The sequence below is a fragment of the Lipophrys pholis genome (genome assembly GCF_963383615.2).
Source record: "Lipophrys pholis genome assembly, chromosome: 13".
In the NCBI taxonomy this organism is placed as follows: Eukaryota; Metazoa; Chordata; class Actinopteri; order Blenniiformes; family Blenniidae; genus Lipophrys; species Lipophrys pholis.
In genome coordinates, this window is record NC_137632.1 from 7,240,258 (window position 1) to 7,260,947 (window position 20,690).

At 39.9% G+C, this 20,690-nt stretch overlaps 1 protein-coding gene across 1 annotated transcript in view; it reads right to left on the minus strand.

Annotated features, from left to right (window-relative positions):
* The window catches only part of nalcn (sodium leak channel, non-selective), a 69,270-nt gene that overhangs the window by 26,035 nt on the left and 22,545 nt on the right, over nucleotides 1-20,690 (minus strand). Inside the window, exons 13-17 of the mRNA XM_080478403.1 lie at nucleotides 13,149-13,280; nucleotides 11,849-12,016; nucleotides 8,081-8,272; nucleotides 6,653-6,790; nucleotides 6,073-6,147 (exon numbers count right to left, since the gene is read on the minus strand). Coding sequence (XP_080334529.1) covers nucleotides 6,073-6,147; nucleotides 6,653-6,790; nucleotides 8,081-8,272; nucleotides 11,849-12,016; nucleotides 13,149-13,280 — 705 coding nt within the window. The remainder of the gene's footprint in view (nucleotides 1-6,072; nucleotides 6,148-6,652; nucleotides 6,791-8,080; nucleotides 8,273-11,848; nucleotides 12,017-13,148; nucleotides 13,281-20,690) is intronic.

Here is a 20,690-nt window from a genome sequence, read left to right on the forward strand (position 1 = left end):
TCATCTACCTGGCCTGAGGACCTGTTTTATTGCCAGGCATTTCCGCTCTCTCACAAACACATGCAAATGTGCAAGAATCACTGTGTGCATGAAGAGGCACACACACATTTTTCAATTCTGACCATTTTGTTTTACCATATACCCGCACAAACACATTATCATCGTCATCATAGCCTTTAGGGGTAAACACCTTTTCGTATTTGGCTGATATCTGCCCACGCAGGATAAACGTTTTCCCCCTTTCCCTCGTCCTCCCCCTGCTCCTGCTCCTGCAAGGTCTGATTTGTTGGATGGAGATGGATCATCAGTCTCTCCCGCCACGAAACCCGGCAACTTGTGACGGCATCGATGAAGGCCAAGTATCAGCGGGAGCATTAACATCCAATAAGCATGTGTTTCAGAGCACATTTAGCAGTCAGCCAATAGCATAAAACAATTTAAAATACCACCCATTTTAGAAATCACCGTAGTCTCTTCAAAGTAATTGGGTTTTTTTTGCAATCATGACTTATTTGTAATTTCCTACAATTTTTACAGCAAGACTCAACAACCGTCCGACACATATAAAGGTATGATGAAAATCTATAAGCACCTGTGTTTCATTGTAAAAAAGATGCACAACACAGTAAATCTCAGCATCGATCTATATGGCTTTAAATTGTGCCTCTATTGTATATAAAGAATGACTTAACGGCCAGTGTGTGTGTGCGTGTGTGTGTGGAGTAGGGTGGTGGCAGTCCTTATTTCTGTTTTCCTCTGCTGTCTACTTTGTTCCTGTCCCAAGCTTCATTTCATTAAAAATTTCTAGCAGAACCTAATTTCATGCAATAAATACATTATCCTAATTAACTCGGATGAGAGGAAAATGCACGAGCAGGCATACGTGTGTGTGTGTGTGTGTGTGTGTGTGTGTGTGTGTGTGTGTGTGTGTGTGTGTGTGTGTGTGTGTGTGTGTGTGTGTGTGTGTGTGTGTGTGTGTGTGTGTGTGTGTGTGTGTGTGTGTTGTGTGTGTGTGTGTGTGTGTGTGTTTGAGTGTATGTGTGTGTTTGAGTGCCGGTACCATTAGAGTGTCTCTGCTACTTCTGTTCTCCTTGATCATCCGTATACAGAATAAGCCAGTGGTTCATTAGCTGCAGCCCTGTTTACACTCATTTCACAGATTATTCATTAACACTCTTCATATACATATTGTGTGTGGGTGTGTGTGTGTGTGCGTGTGTGTGTGTGTGTGTGCGTGTGCGTGCGATAACTTGAATCTCTGCTCTGTGACAACAATGCACTGATTCAAGACAGTTTCACTTGCAGTCAAGCTCAACATGAAAGCGACTTGATGTTTTGCCTCAGTGAGACAGATCTGTTTGATCACAGAGCAACAAGCCACTCTCTTCCTCCTGTTGTCTCAAGCTCCGACTATCAGATAAAAAAACAAAATCAAGACAAATGGCCTGTCAAAGTTGACAGATGCAAGTCATTCCCTTGAAAGGCCGCACTGCAATCAACACGCAAACAATGACAGATGTTTTTACCTACGTGCCTTATTGATGATGTCATTATCAAATAAGCAAAATGGGCTGCAGTCGCACACGCGCACGCACACACACACGCACTGCAGTCACTAAAATGTGCTTATTGTACACAAAACAATGAAAAATGAGCACGCTGGTTTCCAAAACAGTCCAATCAAAATGCACTCATGAAAGCAATAATGAGGCAAATTTGAGACCATTTCAGTTTGTATGAAGGATTTCAGAACAGAAACAGATTTAATCATGTTGAGAGTAAAACTTTTGGTAAGGATCAAGTAACTCACATTATATGTTTATGTTGCAGTCTGTCCTTGCCAAACTTTCATAAAACTCTGATCAATCCTTTGGATGATGCATATACCAACTCCAAAATTGTACTAGCAGTTAAGGTCTATCCTTTACGTTACGCCTCAGTCTCATAGTATTCTACTCACTGGACTGGTTCATACAACACAAGGACTCACTTATGTTTGAAAGTAAAAATAAACCCTGAACATAGCTCTATTCATATTTTGGGATCACCTCATAAAGATTGTAAGTATCTTTACTTGCAATCTCTGCAATAAACAGTCAAAACTAAAGACGAGTTAGAGCAGGTTCATAACATGAACCATCAGGAGAAATGAACCGTTTGATCACTGGGAATTTGCATGTTCTCAGTGTGTGGGAGTGACATTTCTCCTCGTACTACATGTTTACTCACATAAAAATAAATAAATAATAATAATAATAATAATTGTTTTAATAATAATAACAATAAAATTAAAATGTTTCTAATAACAATAACAACAATAATAAAAAATAAATAAATAAACAAACAAACAAACAAACGAATGAATGAATGAATGAACGGTGCCCTCACCAACTGGACAGGCTTCAGCCCCCATGTTACCCAATGTTAAAGCAGTGTAAAAGATGAATGGAAGGCTTAGTTGAGTGTCCTAAATCAAAGGAAAAAATGGAAATGTGTTTCATGTTTCTGGTGGCTGATGAACTGATTTTCTTTTGAAATTCTTCTATGTTATGTGCTGAGAAAAGTGGCAGTTTCCAGTGACTAAACAAAAAGAGAAAAAAAACAAAAAAAGGTAAGTTGAGGTGTGCTCTATCAAAGTCTGACAGCATGTGTGCATCTTGACTTCAGCGTGACACGTACGCACAAAATAAACACATGATATACTGTTGGCCCACCTGCTTTCACACATGTTCTGTACGCTTGCTTTCTCATGAATGGAAGCAAAATACAATAGCATCTGAGTGCAGCTGACATGTCTGACTGCTTTTCCGACCGATATTCCCAACACTCAGTCTGATTTAGGATGATTGTTAGACTGAGATAAAATATCCACAACTACCTTTAAAAACAGTTTTGCGCCTTAATATTACAATATAAATTGCAATATCTACACTGTGCCGTCTGTAGTGCAAACCAATCTAAAGCACTCTTCTGACTAAAACACTCCAGATTTTATACAAACTAGGGAATCAAATATATCAGACTAAATTCTGTGATTTGCATGAACTCACTCGTTGTACGGGTTATTCGGCTTCAATTTGTTGTTCCATTATTTCCAATTAATTTGAACACAGTCACTGTCAGAGTGCTCAACCAACTGTGAAGAAGAAAGGATTGAAAAAATGTCCCAAGTTAGAGAAAACGCACATAGTTTTTGTGTCACACTGTCACTCTGAACAATGATTGATATCTATTTTATAACCATAACGCCCACGGGCAACAAAAATGTCCTGAAAGAATAGAAAATGTCCTGTTTTCTGTACATGGTGAGGTTGTTGTTTTTTTTAACGAGATGGATGATGAATAGAAACATCACTAACTCAATGAAGTCATTAATCAAGCAGTTGGAAAAAATTTAAATAAATAAATAATCCACTGTAATTGGTGTATCATCCTTTACAGTCCATGGGGATTTCTTACATTGAACATGTCATTGGGCTCTTGCAAAATATTTGCAGAGGCCCTCTCCTGTGGGTGGGTGATTACCATCGAAGGTTTATTTATAGTCAGCCGTGTATCCATGATTGAAGCACCTGTAAAATAGGCAATTTTACAGTTGCTGCACCTAATCACTCAGCTGTGGGTGGGAAATAACCTGTCCAGAAACGCTGAAACCTGCCACCAACCTGCAGGAGCGTGCGGCACGCAGCATTTATGCAAGTGTATGAGTTGTGTGTGTGTGTGTGTGTGTGTGTGTGTGTGTGTGTGTGTGTGTGTGTGTGTGTGTGTGTGTGTGTGTGTGTGTGTGTGTGTGTGTGTGTGTGTGTGTGTGTGTGTGTGTGTGTGTGTGTGTGTGTGTGTGTTCGTGTGAGATTGTTTCAAGTTGATGATCTCCGTGACAAATTAGTTGATGTAAAGGTGCTATATGCTATATATTGTAGATGGCCAAGTGGTTGATTTTGTGACTATTCAAAAAGCAATTTCCTTTACATATTTGTCTGGCTTGGATTTGACGATAGAAATATATTGTATTGAAGTTCACCCATTGAGCGGTGACTAATGCCAAGGTATTTGTGTGCAAGTGCTAGCTTTTTCACACCACATGCATTTGCTTTTTTATAGGTAATTGGCCACTTACTCAACCATCCAGTGCAGAGCACCAGGGAGGCACGAATGAAGAAATTACTAAGAGCCTTGCTCATGTACGGGAATTTATGGTAGCCCTGTCACTCTTCCCAGGAAAGCGACTGAAAGCGGTTTACTTTACATGAAATAATGTATCTCAGAAAAACTGCAGATTTCAAACGCCAGACTCTCTAAAGCAATTCAGATCATACAGAAATTAATGATTTTAATAGACTGCTGTGTGCACACATTCTATTCTTTTGTATGTTTTTTTTTATGAATGTATGACACTGACAATTTATGACACTGACAATCTTTAAAGTAATGTGCTCTGCCTGCTTTGCTCTTTACAAAGACATTTAAACTATTGCAACAAAAGCAAGTTCCAACAAATGAAGTAACAATAGAAAGCAGATTATATTTGGTACAACATGCAAAATGGGGATAAATGTTTATTTATAACTGCCTTTACGTTTTATCAATTACATTAAATTTGGAAGCTACACATTGATGTAGTGTAGCAGTTTGCACGATTAGAGCCTTTGTGTATTTCAGGTCATGTGTTATTGGTGTTATTGGCATCTCTAAATTGCCTAAAGGGAGTAAATGGGCATGTGGACGATTGTCTGGTGTCAGTCTTAGCCCTCTAATGGACCGAGGAAATATGCAGGGTCCATCCTGCTTCGAGCCGATTGCCTGCTAATGAAGCCATCTATCTCCATCTGCAACCATAAAGCATTTATATGAAAGGATCAAGGGGTAGATACAAAGTCTTGGAATATGTAAAACTCCCACTGTGATAGCTGATTAACTCCCACTGTGAAAGAAATAATAATAATAAAAATTAAAAATATACCTAAAAACATAAACGATAACTACAAATACGCAAATTGGTCAAAGATGCTGCTGTTATTGTGAGGAGAGGCATTTTCTCAGCTGGCTCACTACGACTTTTGTCTGGACATTGTTTTTTTTGGTGTTGAATCTCAAGACATTGTGACTGATTATCTCATATTACGTTTTTCTCTTCCAAGGTTAAATTTATTTACTGAAAACTATTCAATCACTCCATGGTCACCTCCAGCGAATGAGCACGGAATATATGTCGTTTGCAGGTGATCATTCTCATGTAAACAGGGTCTAAAGCACATATAATTGTCGTTTGAACATTTTGTGCATGTCATGTTAGTCATGGTGATATTTTTAATAAAGCAAAATGCATGCAAAGTGGAATCGCAATTTATTTGTGTGCGAATGTTTGATGCAGGATCTTATGCAGGTAAATCAGGTCCACTGGATCAAAATGCTGTTTTTAACATTTTCAACTGCTGCTAATGGGACATAAGCAAAACACAGGCACAAGATTAACAGACCAACTTTGTCAACATCTGAGATGTGATCTGGTTACATACAGTTTGGTATACAGTCAACCTATTACTGGCACAGATCTCCTGCTGAAGCTGCTAATGCTCCATTTCCGCCTGCTACCCCCAAAGGGTGTCATCAGATGCAGTAATTTGAAGCTTTTGAACAGCTTGTTAACAACCAGATCCTGCACCAGCTGGCTTGTCATCCACCCGGTAAGATCACCAAGTCACTGTTGCACTTGACATTTGAGTCAGTTGGATTACATTCAGCCTTTTCTGAGACCCCCGTGCTATAGCAAGGCCGAACTTTACAGAACACGAGGAACTGAATATTAAGTGATGAACAAGAGTCGACTCACTTTTTTCGACGCGCTTCCAGTAAATAGCATTCATTAGTCATTTATTTGGACCAGTATGGTAATTGTGAATGAGAATGCAGGCAATTAGTAGTGAGATAGCATTATTGGTCACCAATTATTCTCTGACAGAGCTACAAGAGAATCCAATGCTGCATGTCCAATGCAAAAATGAGTAAACTCCTTGTACTAGCAGATTGCTCTTGTAAATTCAAATGAGTACTTTGCACGATTTTTATTCTTACCTGTTTGAGCTTCTTCAAGTCCTCGTCCAGCTCTAGATTGTCCAAGATTACAGCAACAAAAAGACTGAGCAGAATCTAAAATGTCACAAAAGGAAGACAAAAAAGTTTGTAGTGTCACAACATAGTTTTAGGGATAATATCATGATTCCCATTATATGATTAAATTGGATTTTTCTCTTCAACAGTACAAAGTCTGCTTAGTAATTGTATTTGTGGCTTGTTCAAGCCTGGAAGACATCCTGTCTGTCTGGAGTGAGGTGTGAGTCATCCACAGATCTGCGGTATCTGATGGCTCTTCATATCAGAAGGCCAAACACTGAAATGTCAGCACATCTTATGCCTGCAAGTCTGATTAACTGTGATTAGATGTGCCACTTGAGAGAACAATAAAGGAGCATGGCACTAATTGAATATCTTGGGATGAAAAGTCATGTACCCTTCAACACTTTGTAGCTCTAATGAGTTTTTACAAACCAAAGCAATTAAATACGGTTGAATAGAATAGGATTAATTTACGATGTGAACAAAAAACTATAAGTTCTTAATCTCTATATTTTAGGATGTGCAGTATGTTTCTCACCAGGGTCGCAAACAGATGATAAAGGATGAAGTAAATGGCCACCACTGGAGCCCACATGTGACCTACAGCAACCAGAGTCTGGTCCATGACATCTATCCAGCCCTCCTGGGTTAGGATCTGAAACATGGACATAAATGCCTACAGGTAGGAAAGCACAGGGATAAGAGAAAGTCAGGGAGGCTAAAGACGGGAGGGATCAACTGAATATACAAGTAAAAGCAGCAGGGTGAAAGAAAGTAAGGAAGACAGGCTGACACTGGGAGGAAATAACACAGACTTGACATTTGAAACCTGCTTCTTCACACGAGAGCAAATATCACACAGCTGTATGTATGTATGTATGTATTCCCTTCCGACAATCCTTCTGTGGCTTGTGGCCAAGATCTATAGACATAAGCAAAAGGAAAAAGGAAGCAAAGAGATAACCATCTTTGCTATTTTTCCTCTGTTCCACTGCCCTCTCATGTACTTGGTAGAGGTCAGATACAGGCACAGGAAAGAGGCAGCTGTGACACGACGGCCCCTGGAGTCAAATGGCGCGCCTGCACTTTTGTCTCAGCATCTCTCCTCCAGACAGCCGAGCACACCGCACCTCCCAGCCCCTCCCATCTGCTACCATGGCCCAGTCACAGCGGATAAAGATAAACCCAGCAACAGGTTTGCCCATAGGGAAGAGAGCCAAACATCATTAACTGTGATGTGTCTGTGTCTGAGTGCATATATGTGCATGTGTGACACAGTCGCAATATGGACAGAGAGAGAGAGAGAGAGAGAGAAGGAGGGTTAGCACACAAGTGGCATCTGTTTATGAGCAGCCCTTCATGTCCTGCTGTGCCAAGCATCATTGAAATGTGGAAGGGAGAGAAAAAAAACAGAGGATGGAAAGATGCCACTAATGAGGGGAGAGAGCAACTCATGGGCCTTTAGAAATCAAAGGAAATGCCACATCTGTCCCCACATGCAACCCATCACCAGCATCTGCAGCCTCCCCGCTGCCTCTCTGAGGTCCTCCAGGAGTTGCTTGTATGAATTTTAAAATTTCCTTTTGGTGCATTTTATATAAAGAATTTGTGCCCCCTTTATCAGCTACTTGCCATGGTTCCTTGAGAATAAACCGGTTGAATCATAAAGGCATTTTCACGTCAGGCTTGGTTAAATCAATTTTTTTAAAAAGTGTGCAACAAGTTATTTGTGCAAGTTAATTTAAATGATGCAAACATCTTGGAATTCTGACTTTGTGCTGAGTGATGAGCATCTGCAGTAAGAAAAAAATGTTTTGTTTTTTTTAATAAACATGGTTATCAATCCCCAAAATAAGCTTCATGAATACAATTTCAGGGTTTTTTGTTTTGTTTTATAATAAACTCAAAATAGAATATACTGTATATTTCTTCTTTTTGAGATTGGATGGTCTGAGTGGTTGCTTACCCTGGGGAAGGTTGTGAAACGGTCCAGCTCCTCCACAAAGCAAAACATTTGCAAGCTGATAGCCGACATGACGATGAGAAGGCTGGCTGTGAATACCACCAGGCTGCCGAGTTTTTTACCTGGACCAAATATCTTATAAACAAAGTCCTCGAGGGCCGGGGAAATCTTAATCAAACGCACCACACGAAGCACCTGGGGAGAGAGAAACATAATCCTTTCAAATGTGAGGCTGCGGTTTGTGACACTGTTGTTGCACAGATCAAAATTAAGAGCTTTTTCAGTGGTTTTAATATCCGAGTAAAAGTAAATTCCCATTTTCAAGATTGTGAGAAATGAATCCGTTTGTTATAAAAGCAAACCGAGCAGCAAGATTGATTATATATTGATCGTAAAAAAAAAAAAAGTTCATTGATCTTGATCCAGTGGAAACAGGGCAGTGATACGGCGGTGATGGTCTATTTACGGGTTTAGTCCCTAAATTGCCTGTGGTGACAACAACCACCAAAAGGTAATGTGTCTTTGTCAAGCTTTGATTGGGGATCCAGAGAGTAACTATTGATCGAACTTCTCTCGCTGATGCCTCTGGCCAAAGATTTTTCTTTAGAATCTCAACCTAAGCTAAATGAATGGCTATCTCCCATTCGCTGGATATACGGCAAGATAAAAGTAAAAGGGAACTTTCAGTAAATAAATATAGTAATAACAGTCACAGCATGATGACAGAGTGGATGGAAAGACACTACCTTCTATTCCTGACAAACCGTGATGACCGCTATCAATTTTCCAACAGATGTATACTGCTGAGCTCAGGGCAGACGGTATGATGGGGGGGGGGGGGGGGGGGGGGGGGGTTACAGAGGACACAAGACTATTAGCAGCAAAACTGGTTATTCGCTTATTTTCTTGTCCCGTTTGTCATCGTGTGGCTGACAAACTATTAAAATAGGCAAATGTACCACTCTATAATAGTAATCAAAAATACACCATGAGAAATAAAAACGAAACTGACATGTTACTAAGAGTTCTTGAATCAAAGAAAAAAACCACATCTCATAACTTATCATGCTCAACCATCATTCATTTCACTGACAGGAAACTGGAGTACTTGAGAAATCGCAGGCACGCATGTGGAGAACATGAAAACTTCACACTCTTGGAGTGAGGCCTGAGTCCCAAGCACCACACCACTGTGCAGCACAAGCAAGATGTGTTGTAGTTACGACAGCTGCTCGTTTGAAGTGCCCTCGAGAAACGCTGACTAGGAATATTAAAAAAGCACAAGAGAATCTATCGTTAATTGTCCAGAATCGAATAAGGAAATCCATCCTGTTCAGCGTACTTCATACACGCAACCCAAAAGCATATGCAACGGAAATCATTGCTCTTGTAGTTGGCTATACAGTAAGCATCCGTGATATGTAGTCATCTGGCCTTGTATTAAGTACCTGCACCTCGTCATTACTCTGCGCACCAGACATTTACTGAACTTTTTCTGCTTTCCTCGGCTTCAACTGGCTAGCGCTGTTGGCTTTGTCTTTTTGTACTCATAATGCGCCACGCGTACACCCGTTTGGTCCATCCCAGAGCGTGGATTCGCTTTCCCACCTGCCCAAATGAAGACGACTATCCAACGAAGTGAACTTTTGCACCAAAGAGCGCTGGTGTGAAAGCATCCTTATTCTATCCAAAACCTTCACATTCACACCTAATGGCAAATATTTTTAGACTGTGTGAAGTACCAGAGCACATACAGAGAACAACATATGCATGGACGGGTAGAATATGCAAACTCCACACAGAAAGGCACATTGAGCGATAAGGAAAAAATAAAAAAACACTTTGGGATAAATATATATGAAAATATAGGCAGAACAACGACACATAAAGTTTGTTCTCCCACTTCCAGGACAAATAAATAATTTCAGCCTTAAACTTAAAGGATGATCATTTGTGAGTCACTTGTTAATGACAATATACAATGTGTTAATGACATACAATATCCATAAAGAGAACAAAAAAAAGTGAGGAAAATATAGGACACTTTTCACTAAAATTATAATGGGGAGCACAAGCTTAAAAGCAGTCAAATTTACTTTATTCTATCATTTATCAGTATCTATGACTACCTATTTTGTGGATTCTACGATGTGAAACAGCATGATAACAAAGTATGATCTATGACTAGTAGGAAAGATACATTCAGAATTACAACACCGGTTATGATAATGTGTAGCTGGATCAGTTATGATCATGACTGACAGTGATTGTGACCACAATGCTGGGTAACAACTCACTCAATAATTGAGAAAACAAGTGAATCTTGGCAGAATATCAGGCTCCCGAACAAAAGAAGACTACCTTGCTGGGTCTTGTAGGTTAGTTGCATATTCAAGTAAATGCAAGGAGAGGGAGCCACATTTACCAGGGAAAAGATGTTTTAAGAAAATGTGCTAATATATTTGACATCAAAGCCTCCTGATATAAACATGTCTTCATTGTAAGTCTTGCACATGTGTGAATGGCAGCTATTAAGAGACTCGCACAGGCTCAGGACTGCTTTCATTTTCAAGACTCATTATAAGCCCCTTGAGATGCCACTTCCCATCAGATCCTCCTCAGAGATCGTCATTAGCTTTGCTAACTACAGGAAGGTCAGCAAGTTCAAGTTTTATCAAAAACTATGATGTCAAGTCTCTCCAGAGTCAAATTTTAATGATGATCTGGTGAACTGAAGTATCATGAACTGTATTCCAAAGCTTTGGAGAAAACAGTGATTTTGATTTTTCTTTTTAAATGTACACCATCACAACTAAACCTCTGACGCAGCTCCAGCTTGTAAAGACAAATGCCAAACACATTAATACTCTCACATACAAAGTAACCAGGACATGCCCAGCTCCATACCATTAATTCAAAAACTGGGAAGTGACCACAAATGCTGACAGTTAAGCTAGATATTAAATACAACCACCAGAATGCAAATGGTTTTTTTTTCTGAAAAGAAAAACAAATCAAGAAACAGAAAAAGAAACAGGTTTTTCAATATTCTAGCATCCCAGGAAATTGAATTATCCCTACAGTTCTAATTATGTTATTTCAGACAAAATTATGGCAGGTAATATGTGAGATGGCAGCAGGCTCGGGGCTCCATCAAAATCCAGATGTGAATGTTAATTTTTGAATTTCAACATTTTATTTATTTTTTTTGTCTCAACCGTCTGTGTCAGTCACTGTTTGCATCAAAATACCGTTTTCGTTGGACACACAAACAGAACCACATGCACCTGTTTAGCATCACTCGTTAATAACTTTTTGAGGTTTGTGAGCCAGGCTGTAATAGTCTTCTCTTCAGTCGGACCATAAAGGGCACTGAGAGGATGATGTCAGAGGCCTGTGAGCATTCCAGAGTGTGAAATGATTTTAGCACTTTTATCAAGTTTATGCAAAGAACTTCACAAATATTAATATATTAATTACAACAGAGATGTGTTTTTATAACCATGGGTATTTTATGAGATAGAAAAATGTATTTATATGCATATGGACAACTGTGACTCCTGACATTGTTGCATTAATGTTTGAACTGAATTGATGGATGGATGGATCGACATCATTAATGGATGGTCACAGCAAAGAAATGTTCTCCAGCTTCTATTTCAAAACGATTGATTCAGTCTCTCAGTCAGCACTGGATCAACCGACATGTATTTCAAGCATACACTACACTGGTGCAATTGCATGCAAAAGTGTTTGCTGGTGACGCCATACCTGAAAGTAGGTGAACTGCGAGTGGTAGAGGTCAGGGTAGATGTGCAGCGTGGTGCCCACCACCAGCAGAGATTCGAACTTGTGCAGAGAAGAGCTGATGTAGCCCGTGAAGCCGAGACACCAGATCTTCAAAAGAGCTTCAAGGTCGAACAGCACAGTGAAGGCAACCTGGCATGGAGAAGATCATACTTACTTTTGTTTAAGCATACGGTATGTTCTCCCTGGTCCGACAAATATGGATATTAATGTCATTTAACTACAGTGCTAATAGTTTTATGAACATCAGCATACACCATAATATGCTATATATACACAGTGTTATAAACTGAGAAGGTTTGTGAAGATCTTAAAACTTTAGTTTACAGCTTGAACTAGTCATAATGGTGTAATTAGCCTTATTCACTTTTCCACAGCAGCGCTATAAATGTTCAACAGTTGTGCAACTCTGCCTTAAATCTTGTTTCTTTGCAGTTTTTAGTTGCCTTTTAGAAAATAAAGCATTAAGAGCTGTAGGGCTTTAACCCCCCCATATGGACTACAGGATAACAAAGACTCTGTCGCCAAATGTTGCTGTTTCTTTTGTAAATGTGTCCCCATCTTTATATATTTGCAGTCGTAAATCAATGAAGTAGTCCTTTAGGCACTGGATCAAAGTGCTTATCCTGCCTGTCAACAGCAGGTAAAATTCAGAAATAAGGGGGAAATTAAAGTGGCCTAGTGCCACTATACGGTGAATTTCCCATTTAAGTCCAGACCCACAGCCACCATTTCCTATTTTCCCTCTCAGCCATCACACGGATTGGACCAAATCTGTAGATCGATGACTGTATGATATGGATGGAGGGAGTGAAAGAGGGTAATATTGTTCCTGTGTGTTTCCCCCCACTTCTTATCTCCTCCATTCAGCTGTGTGTTAGAGAGAGGTATGAAGGAAATGCGGGATGTGGGCACACTTGGTGCATTACCAACTGCCTACAGACGACATCTACCCAGCCAGCCCGAAACGCGCTGCATCACACATGAATATCTCACAACATTCAAACAGTTTCACAACCACAAGATAAAAATAATTACAATGGAGCACAAAATCCTCAGAAGTACAATGTATCTGGAGTGACAAAATGGTAAAGACGGACTACACAGAATATTATCCAAACAATTACATTTACTGTAAAGTCAAGTTATTTAATAGGTGGGTAAGTTAGTGACCCAATGCCTTTGGGTAAGGTGTAATAATACTCAAAAGTCAATCATTGAAACCATGGGAGAAAGAAGAGAATAAAAGAAAGAACAAGGTCACCTCTGCCAGGTAAAACTCGTCGTAGTGCCGCCGGTAGTTCTCTCCTTTGTAATAGTTACTAGCAGCGACGATCACGTCCACAGCCACCATGCTCAAGATGAACATGTGGAACACGGAGGACCGCATCAATTGCTGTGGAAACAAGAGTCGTGATGTAATTATTGTCCAAATCACACAATACAGTCCATCCACTGTTCATTCCATATCCCATACAAGTAAGTCAAGGTAAACCATTAAATATCTTGGTTTCGATTTGGGATTTTCTTTTTACATGTAGTGTGACTTTTACTGCGTCAGCATTTTCACAAACTGCCGTGCAATGATCGGAAACCACCGGGAGCAACGTGGGCTTCAGACTCTTGCCCAAGATCACTTTAATATAGGGGCTGGACAAAATGGTGGATCAAACTGATGACCTCTGACTCTTTAAAGTTGAGCCACGGCTGAAAGTCTAGCTGTCAGTCATCTACAATGAGACAGACAATCACCCATGTACACATTCATACCAATGAACAATTCGGTTTAAAATCAATTTATTAAGAGCATCTTAGATTTTGGCGCAAACAGAAGTACCTGGAAAACAAAACCACAGTGAAAACACACAGAAAAAGCTAACTGTTGAAATTATGCATCACTTTGTGTTTCTAATTCACTCTCATATCCTTATTTTATGTGTGAACTGGTAACATATAATGAGTAGCACCTCATTACCTTTGCATTCTATATATATTCAAATTTAAAATAACATTTTTAAAGAGCACAGCTGATGTAAATCAGATGTGCTGTAGCAGTACAAAGACTGTGCTTCTATTGCGAGTGCCAATTTGGGAGGACACAGTACCTATACACTGCATACAGTATATGAAGGAACAAAGATGGCCATTATCTAAACTGCATGACATTTGAAGTGATTTGGAGTCTTTCAGTACGCACTGCGAAACAGCCATCTCGACAAGAGAATCAGTGAGCATTCACACAACCAAAACCAAAGGAGAGAAAAGGCAATAAACATGTTATTTCCTTTGGGAATACCAGCAGCGCTGAATGCTTACAACAACATCACGGAAAGAATAAGGACATGAAAAATGGTGAAGAAACTGCCATTTAACATATAGTTCGGCAAAACTCTCATTGCTCTTTTAGACAAACGCAGTAACTATGCATTCTTTGGGAAACAATGTGGCAGATGTGATCACAGTGTTGAACTGCACATATATGGCAGGATGAACAGCTTGTGAGTGGGTAGAATCAGTCACCCTAAAAAAAGACTCGCATGTGAGATTGGCAATAGGGAGGACGGAAGAAAGTGAAAAACGAGACGAAGACTTTAAGACAGATGAAGAGTGTTTGCAGCATTGCTGGAAAGATCAAACTCGCCACAGGAAAACGGGACCACTGCCATCCACCCTCCTACACACAAGCATACTTACAGTAAAAACTCTTCAAACTTTAGAAAGTCTTGATTGTTTAAAGCTTTGATTACAAGGGATGATGATGATGATGACAAAATGAATCAACATGAGATGAGACTTGATTAGATTTAAGGTTAAAGCTTAAGAAAAATTATTCCACCAGAACAGCAACATTCTATTAGAAAAACTACGCGAAAAAGCAAAGTTCTACCAGAAGGAATGGGTTATGTCGGCGTGTAAACAGTAAAATGTCAATGAATGCAGGTCAGGAGAAGGCTTCGGTCAAAGGAGTGTGCAACTTCGACATACAAGATCACTGTTGGCATCCTATTTCCTTTCTGTCAATGTTGGTTACTGTTATTCCCACCGAGTGCTTTCCTCTAACCTTACCAAAGTAGATGTAGTTGGTTATCATCTCAAACAATCTACTTTTCCATTCCGGCTGAAGGACATTTTATATCTTGAAACGCAGCGAACACCATTAACCACCAGGGGATCATATGAGAGATATAATCTTGGTATACAGTTATTTTATACACAGTTTCTTAAGTTATATGATGGAGACTTTAAGTATAACGCCAATGGACAGAACACAGGCTATACATTATTCTAAGAAATACTAAACTACCATCCAAAAATTGGTGCAATTCTGTCTTTTTCAATTATTAAGATGCTGGTTGGATAAAATTATGTATAAGCCTTAATACCTTACAAAAGCAATTAAATATCTGGCTGAAAAACTGCATTTGGCTGCCTTCTGTAGTTGAAAGTTTCTCATCTATTTCACCCCTGCATACCCTGCTGCCAGGTTGAATGTGATCAAAAAAGCAATCTGTTGCAATGTTTTCCAATTTTGATCCAAGGGGACTCCCGTGCTGCATGTTTCAGGTGTTTCTCTGCTTCAACAAACAAAAGTCAAATGAATGAATAGCAATTAAGCTCGAGGATACGCGTATTATAAATCCAATCACCTGAGTCAGGCGTGTTACAAGTGGGAAAGATCAGAAATGTGCAGGGAACGTTCGCCCCGTGAAACGCTGAATGCGTTGCAAACCATCGGCTGCATACCGTTAATGAGCACATGTATGTACGGCACACTGCAGATGAGTTTTCATTGTGTTCTGAGGGAGAAGTCAATAAAAACTGGAACATGCTTTGTGAAGCTTGCAGTTTCAGAAAAGTGATATGGGTAGGACTAATGGCTAACCCCTTGAGCTGGTTTGTGTGTATCTCTGTTAGCCCCGTGGTCGACTACAGGCTGTATAGCGTGAAACTAACCTAACCCTGTCTCATGTTAGCTCAGACACTCTCCAGTCCTCTGACACTAACTTGAATGATTAGGCCCAAAGAATGGATGCAAAATGTCCAAAATGTTAGCAATCTTCTATATCAGCTTGTTTTTTTAAAGCACATTTCACATGAGCAGGTGGGACATATGTACTAATCCATTACAGTAAACCCCACAAAAGGAAAGAAAAATTCAAAATGGTAAATGGACTTCACTTATATAATATTTTCAGTATTGGCATACATACCGCTGGATTCTGCGTAAGTTTCCATGCCACATAATGTGTTCTGAGCACATTTGTTTGTATAATGTTTATTTTGAAAACAGCTATGAATCTATAAATCCCTTTAAAGTAATTAAACGGAATACTGACGCTCCAAAAATTCATCTTAAACACTGCTGCAAAAGACGAGATGTCTAACCACTAGAGGTCAGCAAAAACAAGAACATTCAAATGTCATGTAAGGCAATGCAACAAGGGATATATTTTTGAAAATTACACGCATAGACATTGCTGGCTACTGAAATGGATACAATGTTTGCATTTATTGTCTTATCAGTGTCACAAGTGTGAGTTCTTACTCCCCTTTTCGGAACATCCCATTGCCTCAACTAAAACAAGGGCTAACCTTTAGGATGAGTGTTGTTGTTGTTTTGTTTTTTTTACTATACGCATGCCTCCTCTACACACACAGTGGTTAGGCTCGCTGACTGAGATTGGACGTGACAAAGCAGTTTGACATTTCCAGCAACCAGACGTCTACCCCATGGGTGTTTTGGCTGAATAGAGACGTGTGTGTGCGTGTGTGCGTGTGAGTGTGTGTGCGAGAGCAAGGGAGACCGAGCCAGACTGACACGGAACAGAAAGTACATGCTTGTGTGTATGAAACGGTTGATTTTCTCAAGGTCCTGACTTTGCCAGTATTCACTGTCAGCTCTGGAGAATCGCACCATTAAGAACAGCCAGGGAGTTAGCTGTACAGCTATGTACTCTAGAAACCTCTGGCTTTTGGCAATACCCACCCAGCTCTGCTTTTAATCTTTCCCTGACACTCACTTGTTTTTCAGGACTGGCAGACAACGTGGTGCACTACACCAGATAAGGCCTCCGATGCCATTCCAAATGCAAAATGGTTTGTTTTGCCCGGTGAACCTGATGGCACTGGCATACTGTACAGTATATGGCCTCAGGATGTCAGAATCAATTTAAGAGCATCAAATGCAGCACAAGATGGCTCTCCCCTGCTGTTTGATGTTTCTCAGCTTGCAGGTCTCTGAAGTTTTTTCCTACTGGGTTGATGGAAGCTTCTTTTAGAAATTTCTTTTACCTCTGGCTCAATTTTTGTAACATCGTGCCCACTGTGCACAGCCACATATGAGCAAATGTTGAAAAAGCTAAATGATACATCATGCTGGCTTTGTCATTTACCCATAAACAGAGGATTTGTTTTATCTTATAGTAAAGCAACGTCAATGTCTAAGACATGACATGTTAACAGTGGTGTAGTGGATTGTAATCCTGCTTGTGAGACTCTCCCCGGTTTAAGTCCAGATGGGGCTTGATGGTGTTTCTGTTTGTTTTGTATTTTTGACATGCATGGTTTTCACTGGTTATACAGGTTTACTCAGACAGGCCAAAACCATGCAATTGATCCACTCTAAGAAATCTACAGGTATAAATATTGGTGTGCGTATGCATGGTGCCTCAGTGTGTCTTTCTGTGTTCGCCCTGGGATGAACTAGTGATCCCTCCAGAGTGAATCCTGGACCGCCCCGTGAATTTAATTTGGATGAAGTGGAATAGACGATGGCTGGACACATTATTTGGAAAATATAGCATGCATTAAAGTGTTATTTGTACATAATATATAATAGGCCTGTATACATAGAAATTTGTATTCCGGTAAACCTGAGGGTCTATCAGTGGGATATTCACGAATAAACAATCAAAATGACAACACAATTCTGTCAAATTAGTCGAATAAAAATTTACATTTTGCATTTCATCGACCCTTCTTACATTCCTGTTTGAATATTTCTTTATCGATCCATGCCAAGTCAATTTAAACAGTGAAGCAAGTTCTCGCTTTTTAAAAGCTGCAATTTCACAAATAAGGTGAGACAAGTTTCAGCTGTACACATAAGGGATCCGCCATCACAATTTGTTGTCAGTCGGCCTGGTGATGCCTGGGATGATGAGGATTTCTGCATCATGCCTGGAACATTTCCACTCGCTGCAAGTGTAACAACTGAGACAGAGAAGCAGACTGACTGCTTCCTTATGCTCTCACTGTTTACACAGACCGCCAAGGAGGAGAAACGCTCTTTCTGCTGGTACATGAGACAAGTGCAGAGCACGTGCACATAGCTGGCAGGGTATTGCAGTATTCACACAGGAATTCACCAACAGACTGGGCCGTGTTCTGGCACCTCCTCCTGCGACAGTTTTTCTCTCACCTGTTTGGTGAGATTAAGAAGAAACTGAGTGGGATTACACTCTTTACATGAGTAATTTATTCCATTTCTACACTGGCATTTGTTGACAATAAATGAGAATGATAAGACGTCCTGTTCAAGCTCTTTTCCTTTCTGCTAATATACAGTGCTGAATGGGCATGAATAGAAAAGACAACCTAATTCAGACCTCGGTTATCAGTCTCAGCAGAGTTATCTTGAACCCAATCTTTTCACTTAAAAAGTGGGAAGTCTTGCTGTGTCGGGAATCAAGTGAAGAGGGAGCTCCTTGACTTATCACGGCCTTGACTAGAGCAGGCTGACTCATGTCTTTGACTTCAAAAAAAAAAAAAGAGGGTCTTAATAAAACATTATAGTCTGCCTGTCTGCATCCTCCTACTCTTAATAATATCGGCTATGTTCTGGCAGCTTGGTGTTCACTTTCTTTCTCTTTCATTCTTAGAGACATTAGGGTCATCGAATTGTAGCATACGTATGTCACTGTATGGCTATTCTCATCGAAAGAAACATTTAGATTCAGATTGAGTCAATACTGGCTGCAACATGATATTGCAGGTTAACAGGTGTTGTAATATATCCATACAAAGTCTAAGTCAATGGTTATTTTTCATTATCTAAAAGAAAGTTTTCACTCTTCAGTTCTTCCTGCGTTCCTGTTCTTTCTACGTTGAGTTTCAATTGACCTTTTCCTGTGCTTTCTTTGTCCTTCGACATAAGGACAAACTGACCTTGACCCTGGCATGTTGACTGTGTGAAACTGTGAGCTTAAAATGACATGAGTGGTGCCACTGGTAGGAGCCAGAGGTTATAAATCAGTGGCTGAGGGAAAAGAAGGCTTCCAGAGAATCAATGACCTCCGGATTGGGAGGGGAAAGGTCAAAAGGGTGTTCTGCTCATTGGACGTCAGTTCCCCAAGTGAGCTGCTGGGTTATCCATCACGTTGTATTTAGCACTCCAGACAGAAGACTGAGACCAGGGGAGTGATCAACAACAACAACTGGTCTTCAACAAAGAGATGGAATTAATCACATAATCCTCCTGGATGTCAATTAAGTGGGAAACATTTATCATAGTTTTCTTACTCTTTTTATCTCCATTTTATCTCTCAAATGAAAAATGTTTAAATGCCTGCATGTTATTAAGAGATGGGGAAAGTTGGATCTAGAATACTTGCTTTTGTTCAGTCAGGTGGGCTACATATGTAGCTGGCGATGGTCTCTCTTTTACTTATAGCAGCCAATCTGCAGCGTAATTATGGCAATGTTAGGGCATTAGGGGCTAATTAGTAGACCAGATCTGTGGGGAAAAACAGAGAGCACTTCATTAACCTGTGCTAGTCTGTGGACTGCATTTCCTCCATGTGATGAAAAGCTGAGCAATGCGGACAAAAAACTAAAACACCATATAAACACAGATGATACCTAAACAGATGCAGGGTGGCCAGTGTCACTCAAAACACTGGAACATGAATTGCAATTTTCACATGCATGAATGTAGTAAAGTGGGGCAATTCATACGAGTCGCCATTACAAACTCACAAACCTTTACTGGATACAACCATACAGCCAAACCTAAAGATTTAATGCACATGCAGAGAAACTCCAATAAAAACTAAGAACTCATCGAAATAACGATTTACATGCAACTGGGTCTATCACTAAAACTATAGGTCGTCATCCGTCCAACTGTACAAGCTGTACAGGTTAGATGGTTTGTACTTTGTCTGCTCTCTCTCAAAGTGGACACAATTGGGTTTAACATAGTCTGGAGTAGTAACTAACAACTTAAAGAAATCATTACAACAGGTTAAAATCTCAGTTAATAAGCCGGCTGTACTGAACCTGCAGCTCTCCAAAAAACGTATCTGCACTCCCGACTCCTCCAAACACCACCTTGACCCTCCATAACTCAAAAACAGGTTGTGCATTATGATGTTGGGTTATTTTGTAGCCTCAAGACCTAGTCTGCCTTTCATCTGGAACAAAATCCATCAATTTATCCTTCAGGATGAAATATTGGTGGCTGTCTGCCATCTGAATATCTGTAGAGGTTGAGTGATGCAGCAGGTGCTTCTACTACATAATGGTTTAAAAGATAATAAAAAATTCACATTTTAGAGTAGAATAGTAACAGCCAAGGTTTAAATTCATAAACGCTTTTGTTGAAAGACCCGAAGAGACTCAAGACATCACATGAAAATATCTAAGTTGAAGAAGTTCTGTAAGAATTTTGCAAAACTGGTCCAATGAATAGCTGTGAGAGCAATACTCTGAAAGAGCTTAGCTTAGCTTGTCTATGCTTAGATTTTGCTCAGATTAAATTTCAAGAGGGATTTATCCCAACTGAAAATACTCTTTTTCTGGCTGC